General features: G+C 35.3%; 1 protein-coding gene across 2 annotated transcripts; it reads right to left on the minus strand.

Annotated features, from left to right (window-relative positions):
- Window positions 1–4,694: 4,694 nt before the first annotated feature.
- Window positions 4,695–22,954, minus strand: LOC141719894 (uncharacterized). Of its 2 annotated transcripts, none has more exons than XM_074522264.1 (4): window positions 22,789–22,954; window positions 22,622–22,684; window positions 5,173–5,650; window positions 4,695–5,082 (listed from the first exon to the last, which is right to left on the minus strand). In XM_074522264.1, the coding sequence occupies exons 3-4, from the start codon at window positions 5,641–5,643 to the stop codon at window positions 4,801–4,803; spliced, it is 753 nt and encodes a 250-aa protein (XP_074378365.1). In that variant the 5' UTR covers window positions 5,644–5,650; window positions 22,622–22,684; window positions 22,789–22,954; the 3' UTR covers window positions 4,695–4,800. The 2 variants fall into 2 exon arrangements, with proteins under 2 accessions (XP_074378365.1, XP_074378360.1); XM_074522259.1 differs by lacking the exons at window positions 4,695–5,082; window positions 5,173–5,650 and adding exons at window positions 5,738–6,377; window positions 6,455–6,831.

A 22,954-nucleotide genomic window follows, 5' to 3' on the forward strand; every position in this document is an offset into this window, starting at 1 on the left:
GGAAGTTAGCTTACGAGCTAGCCCTACCCCCTAATTTGCAACAAGTTCATAATGTGTTCCATGTGTCAATGCTAAGGAGGTATCATCGGGATGCCAGGCACATAGTGGAGTACGAGCAGGTGGATATGCAGCCAGATCTAACTTACGTGGAGGAGCCAGTAAGGATTATAGATAAGAAGGAGTAGGTGCTTCGGAACAAGGTGATCAAGCTAGTCAGAGTACTATGGCAGAATCATAATGTGGAAGAATCGACTTGGGAACTAGAGAGCGCAATGCTAGAAAAGTACCCCCATTTATTTTCTGTTTGATTCCGGGACGGAATCCTTTTAAGGAGGGGAGACTGTAATAACCCCAAAATTTTCAACTTTTTGTAACCCTTATGAATAGTGTTTTAGCTGAATGAGAAAACTTTTCGCGCCACACTATGTAGGGATCTGTTATGGATATTCTGGGATATTATTAGTACTCTATGAAGTATATAAGTGTATGTAAAGATCGTCAGAATCCAATTCCGAACACTTTGGTTTTTCCCGGAAATCCACAAGGTACGGAGAGAATTGAGTATAAGGTAACAGGATAAAAAGGATTTAAATTAAAGGATTATAATAGAGGATCATAAAAAGGAATATAATGTATTGAGAAAGGTTAAGGGAACCTAAGTAATAAGATCCCGGGTATGATCCTTCAAACGATAAACGAGAACGAAAGTTAAGCGAACCGCATAACAGATCAGCGGTCATTAGGCAAACGATTAGGAAGTTAATCAAAAGGGATTAGTAGGAATGATGTCATCCCACCAATAAAAAGAAGACAAGGAAGGAAGGATGACATCATGTGGATGAGGTAAGCATGACATGGAAGAAGGGAGGTGTGGTTGATTAAGGACCACACAAATTCAAGGGCAAGGTGGTAATTTGCTAAATCAAATACAAAACCAAGTCAACCAACTAGCAAATCATTTCATCAAAAGATCAAAAATCAACCAAGGCCTTGTTCTTCATCTTTTAGCTCTCGGCTTTTTGTTTTTTTCAAGGCTTAGAATTTCCAAAATCAAGATCAAAGCATCCTTAATTGGTAAGAAAATTCCCTAACCATCCTTATGCTTAGTAATGGCTATATCATGAGTTTGAGCCATTAATTCTTTCTCTAGCTTCTTCATTTAAACAATGAAGAAGACAATGAATAGTGTTTTCAAGTTTTTTTAACTTGAACTTTTCTTGTTTTCTTGAAGATCCAAGCTTACCTAAGGCTTCTCCAAGCTTCTTAAGGCTTCCTAGCTCAACCCACCACTTCAAGGAAGGTATACCATTTTCAAACCCTAGGTTCTTATATGTTATAAGGTGATTTTGATGAGTAGGATGTTATGGTATCTTGTTGATATGATTAGAGTTGAGGTTTGGTATGGTAGTGAAATGAGATGGTAATTTTGTGGTTTTGATTTAAAGAAACTTAAGTATGATTAAAGTAAAGTTTAAGCATATGTATGATTGATTAAAATTGAATTGGTTGGGATTGTTATGATGTGATAAGGATGGGTGTTTGTTGTGTGTTGGATTTAAGGATGGTTTGTGTTGATTGTGGATAGTTTAAAAATGGGAAATCGCGTAAACATAGCCGTCGTAATGTCCGATTTTCTTTGGACTGTTTTTGTGCATAGCATTAGGACCCGAGAACCCCCTACTAAATTGTGACCACTGCCATGTTTAGATAGCTCATGTTACGAGCTTCGTTTTGATATGTAGTTCGTCCGATTCCGATTTACGGTTTAGGAGAAACGACCGTTTCAAGTAACGGCATTTCGCGAACGAAACTTTTTTCCCTCGCCTCACTTTGAAACATAGGTTAAAGACCAAAAAGGGTTAATTAATGTATGAAACATTTATGGTAAGTGTGTTAGGCAGTTGGTGAGTCATTCGCGAAGGAATCGCTTTAAAACTCGTAAAGGTTAAATTATTAAAAATGGTGGAGCCGAGGGTACCCGAGTGACTTAAGCGAATCGGTGAGCGCAAAACTAGCATTAGAGTCTAAGTTAGTTAAAGCATAGATTTACAAGTGATTTTGGTTTAATTCCAACTTACTTGTTGTTTATAGGTTATCAGACTCGTCCCGAGCCTTTCTCACCCCCAAGTCGCTCAGGCAAGTATTCTATCCGTTATACTGTTGTTGTGATGTATACACTTGTATATGCATTATCTTGCGATAGATGCATGTTGGTTATTTAGCAAATTCTTGCGATATATTGTAGCATGTGATATGGTATATATGCATGCCTGTTTCATATTCTTGAAATATATATCTGTTGGTTCAGTTGATAATACCTATGCTAGAGGATAGCGGTATCTTGCATATACCCTTAGTATAGGGACCCAAAGGTGAAAATATTTTCTAAAACCGGGAGTCGAGGATCCCGAGTAGATTTTGTATATATATGGATATGGATATATACATATATATATATATTTATATATATATGGTTATAGTTTTCCAAACTATTAATCGAATAAGGTTTATTCGATAACTTTAAACTTTATTTATTATTGAATATTATTTGAGTATTCATTCGAGGGTTTATGACTCAGTTTATTTTATTATTTGAATATTATCTTGAATATTCATTCGAGGACTTATGACTCTTTTATATTATTTATTGAATATTATTTGAATATTCATTTGAGGATGTATGACTCCTTTATTTTATTTAATGAATATTATTTATAATATTCATTCGAGGTATTATGACTCAGCTTATTTTATTTATTGAATATTATTTGAATATTCATTTGAGGATCTATGACTCCGATTATTTGCTGAAATATATTCTTTATTTTATTAAAGAATAAGATGTCAATAATCAAACTTATTTTCGATTATTCAAATAAAGATAATACTTTCATATAAGTATAGCTTTGGTTATTAATACTCGTTTCAAGTATAAATTTTAATACTTCTACTTCAATTATTTTTATAAAGACTATTCTTTATGGGAATATTATTTAATTAATAATATTCAGATATTTTCTAATATTCTGGGGACTGATTTACTTCATTAAATCAGCCTTACTCCAAACACTCTTTAAAGTGTTTTCGAGTCTTCAAAATGATTTTTAAAAGTCAGAGCGGATCCCAAAACTCATTTTTATATTTAAGATCTTCCTTTTTAAAGGGGATTTAAATACTCGCTCAAAACCTGGGGAATCCGGCTCTGTGGTGTATTTTATATTCGCAACGAGGTTGCAGATTTGGTAAATGAATTGATTACTTGCCCAACGTTCGGGAAGTAAGCCCATCTCATTGAGTCGGCATAAGCGACAGGCCGGGGTACGGTCTATTATTGTGTAAGTGGCTGGGTGGCAGTCCATCAACGCGTGAGGGGCCGGGGTACGGTCGAGCGCGAGGTCTTAATTATGACCAGGGTGATGACCGGTGAGGAATTCATCCATCTACAGTAGAAAAGGTTACTTATTGGTATCTTTGCCTGATCAGCGAGATATCGGGTTTATGCCAAAATTCTTTTCCTTTCCAAAATTCATTGGATGTTTCGAACTCTGTTCATACTTCACATAACAGAGGTTCCAGGAAATGTTTTCGGGATATATATGTATGTGGATATATATATATATCGGGACTAAATAAAGTATCTCATAACTTTTTCATTCAATAATATTTCAAAGATTGAATCTATTCAAGTCTTAACTTGTGATCTCATCAATGGGATGTTTTCTTAAAACTTATAATACTTTGAACGGTGGCAGTTCAAGTAACTTTATATGATATAAGTGTGATGTAGTATTGGTAACTTCATTCCTTGTTTTTACTTATATCTAGCAAGTAATTATCTTGCATATGATAGAGATGCTATTAAGTATCCATTTAGATACTTATGTTATTGTTACCACTATATATATTATCTTGCGAGCTGTAAGGCTCACTCTTGCTTTATTTCTTCATCACACAACAACAGTTAGGAGAGATGGCCAGACTCCAGCAGACCCAGCGCAAGCGCGTGGGAAGCGTCCCGCGTCTTCCCGCTGATATTGTAGCTGCTATAGCTGCAGAGGTAGATCCATTGTAGTTTAGACCATCTACTTTTGAGAATCCAATTATGTATAATTATAACTTGTGGCAGATAATGGCAATTAACTGTAAATTATCAAGTAATCATTTTGGGTTGTAATAATTTTAAATTGTGGATTCAAAGACTTGTACTTATTTCAATTTCATCTCTGAGACTATAACGAGTTGTGGTGTGTGTTAGTGTGGGGTCACAGCATGAGGGTATTTATTATTAATTAAGTAAAGTGATATTATGGAAAGAAAGACCGTGACAACCCGGATTCCCGACCCCGAATCTGGGGGTGTTACATGTATTGAGTGGCTTGAGATCCCCATTGTGTTTCATTTATTGGTCCTTCCAAGTCTTCGTCATTTTCTTCTCCATCACTGGTTTGATCGCACCAATCAAATAATTCATCTTCTAATTTCTTTTTTCTTATAAAATTGTGAACAACAATACAAGCAATCACAATATCTCGTTGCGTAGAAAATGAATATGGAGCCATCTGTTTTAAGATTGGAAATCTTGCTTTTAGCACACCATAAGCACGCTCGATAACATTTCTTAATTTTGTGTGGGCATGATTAAATTTTTCCTCCTTAGTCAAGGCAAGTTGACGATCAAAATCTGCTAACCAATATCTTGTGTTACGGTACGGGGTTAAATAACCGCGAGTGTTTGTATATGCCGCATCACAAAGATAATATTTATCTGCAATACAAAGTTAGAAAAAATTATTCTTTACTTTACCTTATTACAGTATTCTCGTTTAAAAATAGTAAGAGATATATACTTGGTGGAGGAATCGGAAATCCGGAATCAGGATCAAGGGCGACCTCTGTCAATATTCTTGAATCATGTGCTACTCCCTCCCATCCAGCCCAGACAAATGTGAATATCATATTAAAATCACATATCCCTAAAACATTTTGGTAACACTCGCCCCTTCCCGGTCCTCTATATCGAGCTTGTTGGCCCACTGGAATAACAGCATGAACAAGTGTACCATCAAGTGCACCAATTGCTCCCTGTAGCACAATAATTAAAACATATGAAAGCATATTAAAGAATGTTAATATTACATCGACATGCAAACTAAAAAAATTGTCATTACTTACAGGAAATATTTTTAGCAGCTCTCTTTGTTTCCTTGAAACATTTGAATTCTTATTGGAAGGTGTAGGAACTATCATTTCTTTTGCAAACTCCATCATCCCGTCCAAGACCTCATGAAAATATTTGTGTATTGTTTGTGTAGAATGTTGAAACCTACGTTTCACCTTTATAAAACGATCATTATGGCTTATAACATGTAAAAATATAGCCATTTTTTCTTCAACTGTTGAATATCGACTATCTTCCAGCCAACCACGTTGTTTAAAGTGTTTACAGAGTTGAATATATGCAACATGACAGAGACGCATCATTTCTTGACATTGAGTGTTAGAACCTTCCAACAACTCTAATGTATAAGCAAATCCGGGCAATGCTGAATTATTATCTCTTATTCTTGGCACAGTTCTTGGACGAAGTTTTTTCAGATAACAATACATAATCATCAAGCATAGTAACTGATCCTGAATTTCCATTATCACCCTGTAAAGTACTTTCAAATTATAAATAGATAGAAAGAAACTAATAAAAAATCATAACAACTAAAAAACATTAGTTAAAACCATTAAATATGCCTTATATTTGAAAAGTACGAAATTTGAAACCAAACCAATTTCTAAGTTTAACAAAACTGAAGAAATACGAAGTCCTAAGCCAAATTAAAATACGAAACAGAAAAAGTAGGAAATGAATATAACTAGATGAAAAATTAAATATCAAATCCTAATTTAGTTGACACCATTTTAACCCAATGCTCATTCTCCTCTGCATCAAGGAGCATCCATTGTTCTCTATACTTTGCACTCTCACAAAAAATTCCAAGAGCCTTTCGATGCAAGGGATTTGTTGCTCCCCATCCAAGACTATTCAATTTCTCTTTGCATTCTTTAAGTGATGGTCCACTATTGGTCTGAACCATCAATTTTAGTGCATTGGTCATCTCATCTTCAAACTTTGTAGTTTTTGTAAGTTTTGGTGATATTTTAGGTTTTTTCTTTGGATTTTCTTTGACAACTGGATTCGAAGTATTTGACTGACTTTCTTCGGTTATTGGAATCTCTATGTCATCATTTAGATCAATAGTCCTATTCTTCTTAGAGCTAGGCCCCCATCCACTAACTCCGGTGGCAGCAGTTCCATCATAAAGTTGGGTGCAAAGTTCAGGATAGCTCAAAGGTGTGGTTTTCAATGTGTCCACGATCTTATTTCCCTGTGGATAACAAAATAGAGTAAATTTCCATTATGCTGTGGTTCTTAAATTTAATTGAATATAAATTAAAAAGTTACCTTTTTAAGTTGATCCCATTCTTCTTCTGTGAAGTTGAATGTATTAGTTGTCGGATCATAATGATTCCCAGTTTTGGATTTGAGTCGACACCAAGCAACATATCGGGATCTTAGATAATCATATCGGTTTCTCATTTGTCTAGCGTCAACCTCAAAGTTGTGGGTTTTCTTAAGAATTTCTCCCACTTTTATCCATGAATGCGGCTTAAGGCTACTACCTAGCCTACCACTAGCGGTAACTTCCTCAATGCATGCTTCCAAAAATGTTTTAGTTATAAGTTCACACCTCCACAATACTTTTTTCTTTTTCTGAGTTTCGCTACCTTGATTTTGGCTATCACTTGCTTGAGTTTTGGTTTCACTAGCTTTGTCCATACCTAAAAATCAGATTTAATTGAAAATTAAGTAATATTAATATATTATTTCGGCAATTCAAGCTATACAGAGAGATGCCCCATTAGCTTCATTAACAGTCCTATGTTTATTAATGGCAAAGACTTGTGTGGCAAGAAAATATGCTTAGACTGCTCAAAAGACCAAGAAACAATTTTCAACTGTGAATGCAAAAATGTCTGCAGATATCACATAAAAAGAAATACAAAATAATTTTGAGGGCAGGAAGAAAAGCTGCTCAAACTATGGAAGCCAACAGAAATGTAGCGTAACAAAAACAAACAGAACAAAATAGAAGGTAATCAACCAAATGTAAAAGTATCTATAGACATCACCACTCAAACAGGAGAGGAATATTAACAGGTGCTTTTTATCTGTTCAGGTCCACCATATTTAGTAAAATACTATTATCATGTAATGATTCCATAATACTTTGTATTAATTTTCACTTGCAGAGACCTTAACTTTAATAGACAAAGTGGCACCATATCGAGCAGTATGAATAACTAAGTGCAGTAGACAATATGTAAGGACTCTAAGCTCGTAAATCAAAAAACATGCCAGTGAATTTAAATTTTGAAAACTTAGAAATCTATCTTATGTATTTTAGCAGATAAAAACCTGCCATCAAAGCATTCAGAGGTATTGGACACAAGTTGCATCTCTCCTAAACACATAAATAACCTTAAAACAGAATCCAGAACAGGAGAAAATGAGGCGGGGTAATGATGATTTTAGTGATTCATAAGGGGTAACTCCTTACGGTACTATGAGGAAAGGTACACAGAAAACACTCCCTGCAGATAAAGCGAGAAAAGAGAACAAGAAGAAAGTGAAAGAAAAGAAAAGAGAGGCTCGCAAAACTAAGTCCTCTTTGATACTAACAATAACATGTCATTCACCTCCAAACAAATTAGCAATAAAGATATAAGAGTAAAGAAGCTGATCAGTTATTCAGTTGTGTTCACCTGGTCATAATAAAGGAATTAAACAAGTTTGTGTTGTACCAAGAAAATGAAAGCTATTTTAAAATGTAAACAAGATAGCGTAATTAGGATGTAACTTGAGGACATCTTGCTTTTTAACACTGCAACTAGTTTCATTTGTTCCTGTTACTCTTTATCAAATTAAGGAACGAGATTTTGTTCTCAACTCTTCTCTACATCTCTCTATGGCCTTGTGGTTTAATATTAATAGCTTCCCCATTTTCATGTACTTGCTTCCTACATCTATCCTCATATCCTAATCCTAGATATGCAATGTCATTACAAAATTAATATCATAACAAAATATAATTTGTTATATTATCTCATTCTAACTTCATAGCTAGACTCCATTACGGAAACCATATTTTTCTTGCTAATAACTACATTAGGAAAGTACCAGTATGCGACCTTCTTCCATGACAATTCAAAATTTTTACATTATATTCAATACACATATACAATCCACAATAAAGGATCACAATAATTATATATTCATCAACACTTTTATGCATCAATTGCATACACTTAACCTAAGAACATCTGAATCAATTGTCGTCCAAATAAACCTATTACTTTAGAATTATATCTAAGATTCATAAAAATAAATCAACCTTCACGGGAAGCAATTAAATACCGCTTTAAAAGCTTATGATTGTACTCAGCAAAACTGTAATAACCCCAATTTTTGAGAAATTTTGAAACCCTTATGAATAGTGTTTTTGCTGAACGAGAAAACTTTTCATGCCACACTATGTAGGGGTTCTGATATGGATATTCTGAGATTTTATTAGTACTTTATATGGGATATAAGTGTATGTAAAGATCGTCAGAATCCAATTCCGAACACTTTGATTTTTCCCGGAAATCCACTAGATACGGAGAGAATTGAGTATAAGGTAACAGGATAAAAAGGATTTAAATTAAAGGATTATAAGAGAGGATCATAAAAGGAATACAATGTATTGAGAAAGGTTAAGGGAACCTAAGTAATAAGATCCCGGGTATGATCCTTCAAACGATAAATGAAAACGAAAGTTAAGCGAACCATATAACAGATCAGCGGTCATTAGGCAAACAATTAGGAAGTTAAGCAAAGGGATTAGAGGAAGTGATGTCACCCAACCAATGAGAAGAGGACAAGGAAGGGAGGATGACATAGCAATGTGATGTAAGCATGACATAAGAGGGAAGGAAATGTGGTGGAATATTAGCCACACAAAATCAAGGGTAAACGGGTAATTGACCTAAAACAAAACAAAAACAACCAACCAAAAATCAAATCAAAGCAAAACCACAAAATCTCTCTTTCTTCTTCATCTTGCTCTCGGCCTTTTCAAGAAAAACAAGGAGGAGTTTTCAAAAACTCAAGCTACACACCTTCAAAAATTATAAGGTTTGTTTCTTTAGCTTCCATAATTCATAACTTAGTTATGCTATAAGTTTGGATCCAAGAATCCAAGGTTTACCTAGTTAATCAATTCCTAAAAGTTTAGGGTGAATAGTAACTTTCAAGAACAAATTTTTGATTCTTGATTTTATTTGTAAGGACAAGGTAGCTTAAGCATAGATCAAGGCTTCCATGGGCTTTCCAAGGATCTTTCATTGATTAAAAGCTTCAAGAAGGTATAAAACTTCAAACCCTAGCTTTACTTTTGAGTATTTAGGAATGGTTATGAGTAGTATAGTATATGTGAAGCATGAAACTTGTTTGTTTAAGAGTTTGGGTTGGAATGGTGGTGATTGATTTGTTGAAATCTTAAGATTTGGTTAAAGAATGTAGTATAGTTTAAATTCAAGTTTTAGGAGTAAGTAAATGGATTATAATGAGTTGGTTTGGGGCTGTTGTAATGTATTTTGGATGGAGTTTGGATTGGGTTATGAATTGAGGTTGGATTGTGGTTGTTTTGAGTTGGTATAAAATTGGGAAATCGCGTAAACATAGCCGTCGTAATGCCCGATTTACCGTAGACTGTTTTTGTTCTTAAGATCAGAACCCTTGAACTCACTGCTAGGTTTTGACCATTGTCATGTTTAGATAGTTCATGTTACGAGCTTCGTTTTGATATGTGGTTTGTTTGATTCCGATGAACGGTTTAGGAGAAACGACCGTTTCAAGTAACGGCGTTTCGCGAACGAAACTTTTTCCCCTCGCCTTACTTTGAAATGTAGGTTAAAGACCGAAAAGGGTTAATTAATGCATGAAACATTTATGGTAAGTGTTTTAGGCAGTTGGTAAGTCACTCGCGAAGGAATCGCTTTAAAAACTCGTAAAGGTTAAATTATTAAAAATGGTGGAGCCGAGGGTACCCGAGTGACTTAAGCGAATCAGTGAGCGCAAAACAAGCGTTAGAGTCTAAGTTAGTTAAAGTATAGATTTACAAGTGACTTTGGTTTAATTCCAACTTACTTGTTGTTTATAGGTTACCAGACTCGTCCCGAGCCATTCGTAACCCAAGTCGCTCAGGCAAGTATTCTATCCGTTATACTGTTGTTGTGATGAATACACTTGTATATGCATTATCTTGCGATAGATGCATGTTGGTTATTTAGCAAATTCTTGCGATATATTGTAGCATGTGATATGGTATATATGCATGCCTGTTTCATATTCTTGAAATATATATCTGTTGGTTCATTTGATAATACCTATGCTAGAGGATAGCGGTAACTTGCTTATACCCTTAGTATAGGGACCCAAAGGTGAAAATATTTTCTAAAACCGGGAGTCGAGGATCCCGAGTAGATTTTGTATATATGGATATGGATATATATATATATATATATTTATATATATATATGGTCATAGTTTTCAAAACTATTAATCGAATAAGGTTTATTCGATAACTTTAACTTTATTTTATTATTGAATATTATTTCGAATATTATTCAAAGGCGTATGACTCCTTTTATTTATTTATTTGAATATTATTTGAATATTCATTCGAGGGCTTATGACTCTTTTATATTATTTATTGAATATTATTTGAATATTCATTCGAGGGCTTATGACTCTTTTATATTATTTATTGAATATTATTTGAATATTCATTCGAAGGCTTATGACTCAGTTTATATTATTTAATGAATATTATTTGAATATTCATTTGAGGATCTATGACTCCGATTATTTGCTGAAATATATTCTTTATTTTATTAAAGAATAAGATGTCAATAATCAAACTTATTTTCGATTATTCAAATAAAGATAATACTTTCATATAAGTATAGCTTTGGTTATTTAATACTCGTTTCAAGTATAAGTTTTAATACTTCTACTTCAATTATTTTTATAAAGACTATTCTTTATGGGAATATTATTTAAATAATAATATTCAGTCATTTTCTAAATATTCTGGGGACTGATTTACTTCATTAAATCAGCTTTACTCCAAACACTCTTTAAAGTGTTTTCGAGTCTTCAAAATGATTTTTAAAAGTCAGAGCGGATCCCAAAACTCTTTTTTTTTATATTTAAGATCTTCCTTTTAAGGGGATTTAAATACTCGCTCAAAACCTGGGGAATCCGGCTCTGTGGTGTATTTTATATTCGCAACGAGGTTGCTGTTTTGAGAAAACAATTTGATTACTTGCCCAATGTTCGGGAAGTAAGTCCATTTGATTGAGTCGGCATAAGCGACAGGCCGGGGTACGGTCTATTATTGTGTAAGTGGCTGGGTGGCAGTCCATCAATGCGTGAGGGGCCGGGGTACGGTCTAGCGCGAGGTCCTAATGCGGCCAGGGTGATGACCGGTGAGGAATTCATCCATCTACAGTAGAAAAGGTTACTTATTGGTATCTTTGCCTGATCAGCGAGATATCGGGTTTATGCCAAAATTCTTTTCCTTTCCAAAATTCATTGGATGTTTTAAACTCTGTTCATACTTTACATAACAGAGGTTCCAGGAAATGTTTAAGAGATATATATATGTGGATATATATATATATCGGGACTAAATAAAGTATCTCGTAACTTTATTTCATTCAATAATATTTCAAAGATTGAATCTATTCAAATCTTGTCTTGTAGTCTCATCTATGTGATGAACTTTTGAAACTGATTATAACTTGAACGGTGGTAGTTCAAGTAGTATTGGGAAAGATATAAGTATATTGGGGTATTTGGTAACCTCATCTTTTAAACTTATATCTAATTAATAATTGTCTTATGAATGACAAAGATTTTCAGAAAAACGTTGAGACAAGGTTAGATATATGAGATCACCTTGCAACGATATTTTTATACAGTTATACAATGGGACTTTGTGTATATTATGCATGGAAGAGGACTTCCATTACTTTGAAAAGTATATATGTATATATACTGAATATTTTGCGACTTCATCGCATTAAGATATCAAACTTGGTTCATTTCGTTTGACCAAGATTTTCATGAGTATTATGAGTAGACTCATATACTATTAATCATTATACATATTATTTTGGTGGGCTTGCTGCTCACCCTTGCTTTCTTCTTTCATCACACAACATCAGATAGATAAGATGAACAGGACCAAGCTCCCAATTCGCGATCGGATAGGAAGCGTTTCGCAGCTTCCTATAGGCATTGAAGTCACTGTAGCTGAGGTAGGGAACTACCAATAGACTAGGCTTCAACTTTTGATGTACCAGATTTATGTATATTTATGAATTGTAATAATGGCAATGAAATGTAAATTTATTCAGAACCTTTTTAAGGTGTATTGACATATAATTGTGGAATAAAAACGACTTGTGATTATTTTTGGATGTTCATCTCTGAGACTATAACGTGTGGTGTGTGTGTTTATTGTGGGGTCACAGTACAGAGTAGTTGAGAAATTATTAAGATTGGGTGTTAATAAGGGAAATGGAACTCGTGACAACCCGGATCCCCGACCCCGGATCTGGGGGTGTTACAGAAATGGTATCAGAGCTAAGCGTTATAAACCTCAGAGATGATGGGACGTTAAGATAATAAGTTCACTAAGATAATAAGAACTCTTGCCAAGTTCATAGTCGGACTACCTAACGTAGTACTGACAGTTAAAACCCTTATGGGAACCCTTATAAATGTAGCGATAGAAGCGTAGTTCGTTATCGTATATGGTAGCGGGACTCCGAACCCTGAAGTTGAGGAACATCAACGCAATGATGTTTTATTACTAATTGGAGATCAGATTGTGGATCCAATAGAGCGTCCTAACGCAGGACCGGATGATGTTGATATTGAGGATGTAGCGGTTGAGGATGTTGTCCTAGAAGGGATAGTTGCTGAGGAGGATCCCATGGAGGATCCTGACGAGATTGGATAAAGGACCACTGATGAATTGATGACCCTGGTTGGGTCGACTACCAGAGGTAGGATTGGCCGGTCACTACCAGAGGTTCGTTCAAGTTTGTAAAGATAGTAGCCCCTTTAACGCGGCTTACTCGTAAGACTGAGAAGTTCGAATGGACAGAGAAATGCGAGAACAGCTTTCAAGAACTGAAGCAGAGGTTGGTGATGGCCCCTATGCTGGCGTTGCCGGATGGAAAAGGAGATTTTGTGATTTGTAAGTGACGCTTCGCATAAGGAATTAGGGTGCTTCTTATACAGCACATCAAGGTAATCGCGTACGCGTGAAGACAATTAAGGGAATATAAAATTCGATATCCCCACCCATGAGCTTGGGCTCGTGGCAATAGGTTTGCCCTAAATATTGGAGGCACTACTTGTATGGATAGAAGTGCGAGATTTACACAAACCATAGGAGCTCTAGTACATTTTGCGTAGAAAGAGCTCAACATACGCCAGAGGAGGCGGTTAGAGCTAATCAAGAATTATGATTGGGAGATTCTTTATCATTCGGGGAAAGCCAATATGGTGGCTGATGCCCTTAGTAAAAAAAGGAGAGACTCAAGATGATAATGTCTTTTGGAGAGTTTATAAGAGATTTTGAGAAAATGGAAATAGTAGTGAAGGTAACCGGAGCCGGTACCGAAAAGCTGTTTGAGATAGCAATACAGCCCGAATTATTGGAAAAGAACATATTGTGCCAGTAAAGGTGATGAATGAAGGCAGAGAGCCAACAAATAAATATGAGATTAATACCGAGAAAGATGATAAGGGAATAATGAGGTATTCCTACAGAATTTGGGTTCCAAATGTTCAAGAGCTTAAGGATTAGATCTTAGATGACAGCTAGTTTGAGGAATAAGATTTAGAGCAAACCCTGAACGTGATAGTCAGGGAGGTCGCCATCAAGATAGAAGGAACCCATGACATAATGGAATGGAAAATGAGGATTTTAAATTAAAAGATGACCCCAATTATGGGGAGTAGGATGAAACATTTCATACTAAGGAAACAGAAAGTCGAGTAAGGAAAGGAGACCCGAGACGGTACTCCTATACGGCAATTCATGGACCTGTCTAGACAGAACTTAGACTATTATCCCCAACCACCACCTTGAGGAAACAATGTGGTGTGAAATTCTTTCAGGACCTCTAAGTCGCTAAGCTCTCAGAGTTCCAAGGAACAGGTTGATCTAGTCGAGGCAAGAGCCTGGCTAAAGGAAATAGAGGAATCATTTGAGATTCTGAATGATTGACGAACCACAAAAGACTATTTTTGTCACTTACCCTCCTAAGAGAGAGACCACCCGCTGGTGAAAGACCAAGAAAGGCACGGAGCCAGAGGTTAGAATAAACTGATTTAAGTTCAGTCAATTGTTTCGGGAAAGTAATTCCCCAAAGATAAGGAGATAGTGTAAAAGCTTTAGAGCCAGAACAAAGGCGGACGAGTATGATGAATTATGAATCTAAGTTGTAAAAGTTATCAAGATTCGTTCTGAGAACACGAATCCAGAATGACGGGATGTTTGAAATCAATGCTTATGTGGTGTTGGTTCATGAAATAATGATAAGAGAAAGGAAAATAAAAAAAAAGAAACTGAAGTGGAAAGGAATATAAAGGCAATAGAGTTGAGGAATGATAAGGGAGTTGGGTATGAGGAAGCCCTAAAGACTCGTAACAATAGACATAGAAAAGTATGTAATCGTCAGGATGAGGGTGATATACCATGAGTTAAATTGATGGTTGAAGGTATACGAGATACATATATATTATCCCCTGTAAGTTGGGAGGATTCGAAGAAACCTTGAGATAGTTCGAAGGATAAATAATGAGACGCGGATAGACTGAGGAGACAAGAAAGTAAGAAATTAAGAAAATTGGATGAAGGAAGTGACCTTCAAGAATGTGAAGTGTAAGACCGGTGGCTTGATACCCAGGAAGGGAGACGCCAGGTATGAAAGATATCCCAACATTGAGATGACTGTTGAGATAAACAAGAAAAGTAAATAAGGATTTATTAAGAAGAAGTTCACGTTGAACACGACCAATATCTTCCAGATCATCCATGTGATCATTACCAAATCAGGAAAGAAAAGCGGATAACCATTTTTATCTTTTGGAGGCCATGTGGATTGACCTTAACTTGAATAAGGATGCTATTGTGAAATTCGGTATAGACTATCGAGGTGGAAATGATTGAATAAGATACCCTTATCAGGGATATATGACTTTATTTATCCATGAAAGGATGCTTGTACCTTTTTAAAGGTGGAATTAAGGATAGAACATTGGTAACTTAAAATGAATCCTAGGGGACTGCATAAAGGTTGGCATGTCACCCTTAATAGGGACAGTATGAGTTTTGACAGTATGATTGGGAAAGGATTGAGGTAATAATAACCTTTAAGGATCAGTGGAGAAATTTTTCAGAAGTATATAGACAATGGTTCTAGTATCAGTAAATGGTATTTTGATATGCCATGTATATAGGGAATACAGGAGGAACGATTGAAGGATAACCTTAGAGGTTTTACAAGGAGAAAGGAAATATTCGAAATTCTCAAGAATAAAAATGTTGATAAAAGAAATATGACGTAATTATAGTGATGCCAAGTGGGGCACATGTTAAACCACGAGAAAGGATGGATCGAACCAGTAATGGTCGAAATTGTTCAGGGCAATTAGGACTTAAGATAAAAGATGTTCTAAGTATGATTGAGAGTCAGTCGTGACAGTGATTAACCTCTAAAGACTGAGGCAATAACTTATGGAAAAATGGTGATATTTTTTTTTTACTCATCAGATTTTAAGGGAAACATCTTCACTCAAGCAGTGATCGGAAATAAGGTAGAAAATTTATTTGGAGGTGGTTAAAATGACATTGACTGTAAGGAAATTTTACTATCAGGAAAGGCCAAAGAGGTGGCCGACACTCTAAAGGTAAGTGGATAATTATAGGCGCGTGTGCCAAAAGAAAACAGTGATGATGGTTAAAAATGTGAAGGTTGAATTATGGTTTGGATGATTGACATTCCTTCTGATGACTGTGCAATACCCAACCGTAATAGTAGTTGGTAAAGGTATAATTCGTGTAATCGCCATGAACGGGCTATCTATCTTAGAAGATACTATCTTGAGAATAAGCCAGGACCATGTTTCAAAAAGGACTAGACGAACCTTTGAGTAAGTCTTCTATTTAAGGCATATGATTTAGAATGGTATTAACCTGCTATCGTTGCTTTGAGCGAAACTCTTCTGCAATTTTATCTGCTTCATGTCATGTATGTATGTCAGAATCAGGAGTGTACTCCATGAATCAAGAATGGTGATTATGTTAACTCCTTAGAAGAATTAGATACGACATATATGGACTCCGTATGGTTAGATATTAAGATTTCATGGAAAGTGAATGATGACAGTAGGTCAGTGGTGGACCATAGTAAGGCAGCAATGATTCTGCGAGTAATGAGCTGATTACAACCATGAGAGTTGTATTGGAATGGGTGTTGAGATTGAGCACCACTAATCGGGTCGTGGTAGTGTATAAGTTATCATTGATAGACTAATTAAGTAGAGTATCTACCTAGTGAATTATTATTCTTTCTTATCAATAGAGAGTCGTATTATTATACGAGGAAGGTTGCGGTGCAAGCATAGAATTCAAGTAACAATGATGTCTAGAATGAGATCCCAGATTCGATTTTCGAGGTCGAGGGAGTTTCAAAGGTAATTGTGTATAAGCTCGAGGAAGAGCATGGGTCCATAGAATGATGGACGGGATAGCGAAAATATTTAGGCACGTGAAATGCGATGCTATAATACTTGATGTTGATATAAATACATATATGTTTTGTTCTTCTATGACAAACCTCTATAGTTCAGAGGTAGATTCCAAGCCAGATATTTTATGGCAATAAATTTTTTTATGAATATACAATTCTCTTCAGTTCGTTCTTTTCTCTTCTTTTCATTTCATGTAATCTGAGAAGAACAACCCTTCCAGAAAGGGGAGGTATTGCCGAATGACTATCTATCTGTGTGATAGAAGCCTAGTAGGATACCATCTATTGTTTAATTGCTTGTCAAGTACTAAAGGCTGGCCACCTTCTGTACTAACTATGCAATAGGACAAGTGTTCGTGATCATAGTGATCTCTCAACAAATTCCTTTACTTCTATTTGATTGATCGAATTCCGGAAAATAGAAACAACTGAAAAAGGAGTAATAAAGTGGTGGTAGTATGCGGAATGGGAACACGTTCGTGATACTAAGGTTGACGTGGTTATTAAAAGGTTACAGAACGCTAACGAGCAAAAGTATAACCAGTATAATATTAGGAACGGAAGGTGATAGCGATTACGAACTGGAAAAGAATGGGTATTGAGAAGCAAGAGCTCTAATGATTGAAAGCTGTAATGAGAGTCTGTGCAATAGACTTGAAAGAATTTGGAATGATCACTTAATTCGGATTGAGTTATCTTACGACAATAGATCATATGTCATTATCGAGATATCGCCTTATAAGATCCTTGAGGGAAGACAATGTCGATCTCCCTTATGTTAGGATGAAGTGTAGAGCGCAAGATGCTCGGACCCGCAGTAGTCCAAAGGACCAAGGATATGATAGATCTAATCAGAGGACGGCTGGTAGTAGCCCAAGATGGTCATGATAAGTATGTTGATTTGACACGAAAGGATAAAGAGTATGAAATAGGGGACCTAGTAATGTTATAGGTATCCCTTGGAAAGGATTGATGAGGTTCGGAAAGAAAGGAAAGCTAAGTCTACAATTTGTTGGACCCTTGGATATATTAAGACGTTTAGGAAGTTAGCATATGAGCTAGCCCTACCCCCGAACCTGTAGCAAGTTCATAACGTGTTTCACGTATCAATGTTAAGGAAGTGTAATTCAGATGCCAGATAAATAGAGGCATATGAGCGCATAGATATGCAACCCGACGTAACCTATATGGAGCAACCAGGAAGGGTTATAGAGTGAAAAGGAACGAGTGCTTAGGAGAAGGGTTATCAAACTAGTAAGAGTTTGATGGTAGAACCACAATGTGGGAAAATTTACTTGAGAGTTAGAAAATGTAATGCTAAGAAAGTATCCCCATTTGTTTTCTATCTGATTCCGGGACGGAATCCTTTTAAGGAGGGGAGACTGTAATAACCCCAATTTTTGAGAAATTTTGAAACCCTTATGAATAGTGTTTTTGCTGAACGAGAAAACTTTTCATGCCACACTATGTAGGGGTTCTGATATGGATATTCTGAGATTTTATTAGTACTTTATATGGGATATAAGTGTATGTAAAGATCGTCAGAATCCAATTCCGAACACTTTGATTTTTCCCGGAAATCCACTAGATACGGAGAGAATTGAGTATAAGGTAACAGGATAAAAAGGATTTAAATTAAAGGATTATAAGAGAGGATCATAAAAGGAATACAATGTATTGAGAAAGGTTAAGGGAACCTAAGTAATAAGATCCCGGGTATGATCCTTCAAACGATAAATGAAAATGAAAGTTAAGCGAACCATATAACAGATCAGCGGTCATTAGGCAAACAATTAGGAAGTTAAGCAAAGGGATTAGAGGAAGTGATGTCACCCAACCAATGAGAAGAGGACAAGGAAGGGAGGATGACATAGCAATGTGATGTAAGCATGACATAAGAGGGAAGGAAATGTGGTGGAATATTAGCCACACAAAATCAAGGGTAAATCGGTAATTGACCTAAAACAAAACAAAAACAACCAACCAAAAATCAAATCAAAGCAAAACCACAAAAATCTCTCTTTCTTCTTCATCTTGCTCTCGGCCTTTTCAAGAAAAACAAGGAGGAGTTTTCAAAAACTCAAGCTACACACCTTCAAAAATTATAAGGTTTGTTTCTTTAGCTTCCATAATTCATAACTTAGTTATGCTATAAGTTTGGATCCAAGAATCCAAGGTTTACCTAGTTAATCAATTCCTAAAAGTTTAGGGTGAATAGTAACTTTCAAGAACAAATTTTTGATTCTTGATTTTATTTGTAAGGACAAGGTAGCTTAAGCATAGATCAAGGCTTCCATGGGCTTTCCAAGGATCTTTCATTGATTAAAAGCTTCAAGAAGGTATAAAACTTCAAACCCTAGCTTTACTTTTGAGTATTTAGGAATGGTTATGAGTAGTATAGTATATGTGAAGCATGAAACTTGTTTGTTTAAGAGTTTGGGTTGGAATGGTGGTGATTGATTTGTTGAAATCTTAAGATTTGGTTAAAGAATGTAGTATAGTTTAAATTCAAGTTTTAGGAGTAAGTAAATGGATTATAATGAGTTGGTTTGGGGCTGTTGTAATGTATTTTGGATGGAGTTTGGATTGGGTTATGAATTGAGGTTGGATTGTGGTTGTTTTGAGTTGGTATAAAATTGGGAAATCGCGTAAACATAGCCGTCGTAATGCCCGATTTACCGTAGACTGTTTTTGTTCTTAAGATCAGAACCCTTTAACTCACTGCTAGGTTTTGACCATTGTCATGTTTAGATAGTTCATGTTACGAGCTTCGTTTTGATATGTGGTTCGTTTGATTCCGATGAACGGTTTAGGAGAAACGACCGTTTCAAGTAACGGCGTTTCGCGAACGAAACTTTTTCCCCTCGCCTTACTTTGAAATGTAGGTTAAAGACCGAAAAGGGTTAATTAATGCATGAAACATTTATGGTAAGTGTTTTAGGCAGTTGGTAAGTCACTCGCGAAGGAATCGCTTTAAAAACTCGTAAAGGTTAAATTATTAAAAATGGTGGAGCCGAGGGTACCCGAGTGACTTAAGCGAATCAGTGAGCGCAAAACAAGCGTTAGAGTCTAAGTTAGTTAAAGTATAGATTTACAAGTGACTTTGGTTTAATTCCAACTTACTTGTTGTTTATAGGTTACCAGACTCGTCCCGAGCCATTCGTAACCCAAGTCGCTCAGGCAAGTATTCTATCCGTTATACTGTTGTTGTGATGAATACACTTGTATATGCATTATCTTGCGATAGATGCATGTTGGTTATTTAGCAAATTCTTGCGATATATTGTAGCATGTGATATGGTATATATGCATGCCTGTTTCATATTCTTGAAATATATATCTGTTGGTTCATTTGATAATACCTATGCTAGAGGATAGCGGTAACTTGCTTATACCCTTAGTATAGGGACCCAAAGGTGAAAATATTTTCTAAAACCGGGAGTCGAGGATCCCGAGTAGATTTTGTATATATGGATATGGATATATATATATATATATATTTATATATATATATATATGGTCATAGTTTTCAAAACTATTAATCGAATAAGGTTTATTCGATAACTTTAACTTTATTTTATTATTGAATATTATTTCGAATATTATTCAAAGGCGTATGACTCCTTTTATTTATTTATTTATTTGAATATTATTTGAATATTCATTCGAGGGCTTATGACTCTTTTATATTATTTATTGAATATTATTTGAATATTCATTCGAGGGCTTATGACTCTTTTATATTATTTATTGAATATTATTTGAATATTTATTCGAAGGCTTATGACTCAGTTTATATTATTTAATGAATATTATTTGAATATTCATTTGAGGATCTATGACTCCGATTATTTGCTGAAATATATTCATTATTTTATTAAAGAATAAGATGTCAATAATCAAACTTATTTTCGATTATTCAAATAAAGATAATACTTTCATATAAGTATAGCTTTGGTTATTTAATACTCGTTTCAAGTATAAGTTTTAATACTTCTACTTCAATTATTTTTATAAAGACTATTCTTTATGGGAATATTATTTAAATAATAATATTCAGTCATTTTCTAAATATTCTGGGGACTGATTTACTTCATTAAATCAGCTTTACTCCAAACACTCTTTAAAGTGTTTTCGAGTCTTCAAAATGATTTTTAAAAGTCAGAGCGGATCCCAAAACTCTTTTTTTTATATTTAAGATCTTCCTTTTAAGGGGATTTAAATACTCGCTCAAAACCTGGGGAATCCGGCTCTGTGGTGTATTTTATATTCGCAACGAGGTTGCTGTTTTGAGAAAACAATTTGATTACTTGCCCAATGTTCGGGAAGTAAGTCCATTTGATTGAGTCGGCATAAGCGACAGGCCGGGGTACGGTCTATTATTGTGTAAGTGGCTGGGTGGCAGTCCATCAACGCGTGAGGGGCCGGGGTACGGTCTAGCGCGAGGTCCTAATGCGGCCAGGGTGATGACCGGTGAGGAATTCATCCATCTACAGTAGAAAAGGTTACTTATTGGTATCTTTGCCTGATCAGCGAGATATCGGGTTTATGCCAAAATTCTTTTCCTTTCCAAAATTCATTGGATGTTTTAAACTCTGTTCATACTTTACATAACAGAGGTTCCAGGAAATGTTTAAGAGATATATATATGTGGATATATATATATATATCGGGACTAAATAAAGTATCTCGTAACTTTATTTCATTCAATAATATTTCAAAGATTGAATCTATTCAAATCTTGTCTTGTAGTCTCATCTATGTGATGAACTTTTGAAACTGATTATAACTTGAACGGTGGTAGTTCAAGTAGTATTGGGAAAGATATAAGTATATTGGGGTATTTGGTAACCTCATCTTTTAAACTTATATCTAATTAATAATTGTCTTATGAATGACAAAGATTTTCAGAAAAACGTTGAGACAAGGTTAGATATATGAGATCACCTTGCAACGATATTTTTATACAGTTATACAATGGGACTTTGTGTATATTATGCATGGAAGAGGACTTCCATTACTTTGAAAAGTATATATGTATATATACTGAATATTTTGCGACTTCATCGCATTAAGATATCAAACTTGGTTCATTTCGTTTGACCAAGATTTTCATGAGTATTATGAGTAGACTCATATACTATTAATCATTATACATATTATTTTGGTGGGCTTGCTGCTCACCCTTGCTTTCTTCTTTCATCACACAACATCAGATAGATAAGATGAACAGGACCAAGCTCCCAATTCGCGATCGGATAGGAAGCGTTTCGCAGCTTCCTATAGGCATTGAAGTCACTGTAGCTGAGGTAGGGAACTACCAATAGACTAGGCTTCAACTTTTGATGTACCAGATTTATGTATATTTATGAATTGTAATAATGGCAATGAAATGTAAATTTATTCAGAACCTTTTTAAGGTGTATTGACATATAATTGTGGAATAAAAACGACTTGTGATTATTTTTGGATGTTCATCTCTGAGACTATAACGTGTGGTGTGTGTGTTTATTGTGGGGTCACAGTACAGAGTAGTTGAGAAATTATTAAGATTGGGTGTTAATAAGGGAAATGGAACTCGTGACAACCCGGATCCCCGACCCCGGATCTGGGGGTGTTACAAAAACTGATACAGGGTATCAGATAAAAAATTTATCCATAAAAATATAAAAGAATGGAGAAAGGCTCGTACCTGATAAAACTAGAAGCGAAGAGAATTGACAGACGAGAAGAAACTAGATAGCCGATTAAATACCTAAATAGTTGATAAGAACAAGAAGTAGTGATAAGAACAAGAAGGGATAAGAACAGGCGCTAAAAATCTAAAAATTCCGCGAATATGATGTAGAGGAGAGCTACCTGGACGATTGAGCCAGAAAATTAAGGATGAGTCGTCCAGTGGTTTTTTCGTGGTCGTCCAGCAAATTCTTATCGTCCAAATCTTCTAAACTGTTATCAAGCAATCTTAATGAGGCCCAATCTGAATGAGCCCATAACTTGTGTCATTCAGTTGTTATCAAATGGG

This window comes from Apium graveolens, chromosome 1 (genome assembly GCF_009905375.1).
Source record: "Apium graveolens cultivar Ventura chromosome 1, ASM990537v1, whole genome shotgun sequence".
NCBI lineage: Eukaryota > Viridiplantae > Streptophyta > Magnoliopsida > Apiales > Apiaceae > Apium > Apium graveolens.

Coding starts and splice junctions, on each gene's coding strand:
- LOC141719894 (XM_074522259.1), bottom strand. CDS start 6,829: ATGGACAAAGCTAGTGAAACCAAAACTCAAGCAAGTGATAGCCAAAAT. Junction 6,378..6,454: donor AATGGGATCAACTTAAAAAG/GTAACTTTTTAA, acceptor TGTTATCCACAG/GGAAATAAGATCGTGGACAC.